Source organism: Triticum dicoccoides, chromosome 7A (assembly GCF_002162155.2).
Source record: "Triticum dicoccoides isolate Atlit2015 ecotype Zavitan chromosome 7A, WEW_v2.0, whole genome shotgun sequence".
In the NCBI taxonomy this organism is placed as follows: domain Eukaryota; kingdom Viridiplantae; phylum Streptophyta; class Magnoliopsida; order Poales; family Poaceae; genus Triticum; species Triticum dicoccoides.
This window is the reverse complement of record NC_041392.1, coordinates 717,305,700-717,309,116: the sequence shown is the minus strand read 5'-3', so window position 1 is coordinate 717,309,116 and position 3,417 is coordinate 717,305,700. Positions and strand designations below refer to the sequence as shown.

Here is a 3,417-nt window from a genome sequence, read left to right as displayed (position 1 = left end):
TCATGGTGTCCAGTAACATCACATATATGCCAAAAAAATACATTTATAGATAAATAAAGAAATATAATGGATAGACATCACATGGTTCCCACTCGATTTATGTCGGTTCATCCCCCGTAACCCCATCACCCCCCGCGTCCCGGTATATATATACGCGAACCCCCTCGAGCCCCCGAAACATTCCAGGCTTCTTGTAGCATCCCGCCAAGTTCCTTGGATCCTGTCCTGCGAGGGTGCTTGCCGGCCTTGATGGATCATTGGGTGCCTCCTTCTTCTTCCTTCTCTGGCGTGGATGCGGCTTCTTCGAATCCTCGCTGCCGCTTCGATGAGGCGTGGAGAGCATGCGGGAGGTCCGGCGCCGCGGCTGTGGTGGCGGCCTGGTGGGCTCTCGGCGCGCTGCTCACCTTGGTCTTCGCCGTCGGTACGTGCCAGGTTTTGGTTCCCTTCTGTTCTCGGTCAATGCTTTGCTGCGCCCGTGGCTCCAATCGTTTGCTACCCGTACTCTTGCTGTTTGATTAGTACGAATTGTACTTGGGGTTGCCCGAGATTGGGTACGGTTTTGGGTTCCTGTGCAGATTTTTTACTTCCCGGTAGTTGTTGGCACTCTGAGTTTGCGTTGTGGTGCATTCTTATTCGCTCGAATTGGCAACAATTCAATCTCGTAGGCAGAATTTTTGGAGCTTCTTTGCCACTTTAGTCACCAGACATTCTAATTATGCTTACCTTAAAAGCTTCCACTTTTCATTGTTAACGTACAGGTTTTATGTGGTTCATGGTCGATCATGTTTTTGTTCTCTGTCTGGGTCCTGCATTGCAATTTTTAATTAATTGGCTAGGTATTGCATTGCAATTATTCCGTGAGTAGGCCATGTTGTGTAAATGGTTGGTACATTATCTGAAAGTTTTTCACATTGTAAATTGTTATTTTTGAATGCAGTGGGTTCGGTAGTTGGGTTCTTCATTGGTGCCTGCATGGGGATGTCCACCGAAAGTGGCATGCTCCGGGGTGCCGGTGTGGGAGCACTCTCCGGCGGGGTCTTCTGCACCGAGGCCGTTGAATCCTGCATCGAGATTTGGAGATCCAATGAATCCGGAAAATATAGCATTCTGTTTGTGGTGAGTGTGAAAGAACTCGGTGACCTCTTTTTCTTTCATGTATCGGGAAATGCAAACGATCATTTTATGGACCTACCCGAGCACATACCTCACTAGGATGTGATAGGCCTAAGCATGAGCTAGTGGCTGGTTTATTTTGAAGGTCATTCATTGAGGAGAAATCGAGAAACCATGGAAACATATGCTAGAAGTAAATGTTTTATCCAGGAAATAATATTGCATTTTGTTTGTTTTCATACTATGTCATCGTCATTTTTGTGTGAATAGGTGAAGCATCCACTCGTAAGCAGATCGTGTTAGGTTTTACTTGTTCTGATGTTCCGTGTTGGGTCTTTCAGCTTGACATCATCTCTAGCCTCTTCAGTGGACGAATTGTTTGGGAGAAGGTCAGCCCGGCACTGCAGCGTGCAGTGCAAAGCCAGGTATATATATATAACTCTTCATATAATCTAGCTGTAAATTCATAATGATTGGTAGTGTGATATCATTGCTCTCTGATGGCTAAAATGGTAGGATAACCCAGTAACCATGTTAGGTTCTAGTAAAAATAAATCTTATATTCATCTAATATATATGTAAAACACTTTCAAACCTTACAATTCTCCTGATGTAGTAGATTCTTAGCATTAAAATGGTTATATGGATAATAACGTTTCCCATTCTCCTGCATAGAAATATCTAGGACTAGCTAGATTATGGGGCTAGAGAGATCAAACCTTAAATGTCCTTGTTGTGGCATCTAAAATACAATGAAGTTCTTCAGATATGTGTGTATGTGATATTATCTTAGAACAAACAAACAATCATGCTAAGTAATGATACAATATTAAATTGAGAAAAAACATGATACTGCTGACATGTATTATTGAATAGATCCCACATTATCCGCAACAGAAAGAATAGATCACACATTATCCAAGATTAAACTTGTGGTGATCATTTCACACCATCTATGATATAGGACTATATACAGAGTGTTCCTTCAATGCACATGCACATACAGTACTCTTTCTGATTTTATAGGACCAGAGACTACCAGAAGCAATAACGACTTCTAGGCACGACACCTATAATTGCATATGGTGTTGATTGTGACTTGGCAAGGTTCTACTATGTGATTGCTACGGCAGTTGCTTGCACACCACGCTAAGTCTGATCCAATGTTTTGTGTAATGCAGATGAGTTCACTGAGTACACCATTCATCGACAACAGTGACCTTTTCGAGACCAGCGGTACGGATGGCATGTCAAGAGATCTGATCGACAAGATCCCAGCGATCAGGTTCAGCACCGCAACCGGTTCTGATCAGGAAACTGATGAGAGCTGCTGCTGTTCAGTGTGCCTTCAGGTTAGTGTGTGAACTTGACGTGCATTGTTTGCCAAAAAATAGTTCCTTGAACTGATGACATGTTGAACTACAAACCAGGATTTCGCGTCGCGGCAATATGTGAGAGCTTTGCCTCAGTGCCGGCACATTTTCCATGTGCCATGCATCGACAACTGGCTTCAGAGAAACGCGTCCTGCCCACTGTGCAGGTGTGGTGTTCATATAGTAGACCATATGCATATGTAAACAAATTCGCTGTGCACCTGGTGTATTTTCATAGTCGAATACCCGTACGTGCTTGCATTCTACAATCGTAAATAGTCTTGTCAGACGTGTGTGAGGAAAATCTGACATGAAATGACAAGAACCTTCTTCATGATGTGTCTTGAGGAAAATCCGAGGCTGCTAGTAACGGCTGGCATTCCTTTTATTGGGAGCAGACGGAACCTCTCCATCAGCATGCTGTTTAGAGAGCGAGAAGTGACGTGCCTACTCGCAGAAGGTACAATGCGACAGACAAATTGATTGATACAACCATCAAGGAGGTTTTAATAACCATGTTTTAGCGCTATGTACTGATGGAGAGGTGATCCAACGTCCTTGCTTTATGTATTTCACCATAAATCCTCTAATTTCACTCTCAATATGGGTTACTTGTGAGACCCGGCTAGAAGGTCTCTTATATACAATTGTATTCTCAGTTATCTCTCCTACTTAAAATCCTTTAGACTTGAAATTCACTTTTTAGACTATCAGGAGGGCAAGAGAACCTCGGTTCCATTGCATTAACGAAAGGTGGGCGCTAGATGCCAATCGGTTGTACCGAATAAAAGAACAGTTGCCCTCTCTGTCGTCCGATTCATCCTGATATATGCTTTTCCAGGCTCCCAGCCATCCGACACGTCAACACAAAAGAGCACTCTTCATCTCATTAGTAGCACGATTCTTACCCGTCGTGATTGTCTGACCGACT

The 3,417-nt window shown here is 43.5% G+C and overlaps 1 protein-coding gene across 1 annotated transcript; it reads left to right on the top strand.

Moving 5' to 3' along the window:
- Window positions 1-249: 249 nt before the first annotated feature.
- LOC119334021 (NEP1-interacting protein-like 1) lies at window positions 250-2,690 on the top strand. Its single transcript, XM_037606697.1, has 5 exons — window positions 250-421; window positions 938-1,116; window positions 1,455-1,538; window positions 2,295-2,465; window positions 2,544-2,690. The coding sequence occupies exons 1-5, from the start codon at window positions 250-252 to the stop codon at window positions 2,688-2,690; spliced, it is 753 nt and encodes a 250-aa protein (XP_037462594.1).
- Window positions 2,691-3,417: the final 727 nt, after the last annotated feature.

Excerpts from the sequence above, each read along its gene's own strand:
- LOC119334021 (XM_037606697.1), top strand. The coding sequence starts at position 250 with ATGGATCATTGGGTGCCTCCTTCTTCTTCCTTCTCTGGCGTGGATGCG. Across the intron at positions 422-937 it reads CACCTTGGTCTTCGCCGTCG|TGGGTTCGGTAGTTGGGTTC; the intron begins GTACGTGCCAGG and ends TTTTGAATGCAG. Across the intron at positions 1,117-1,454 it reads AATATAGCATTCTGTTTGTG|CTTGACATCATCTCTAGCCT; the intron begins GTGAGTGTGAAA and ends TGGGTCTTTCAG.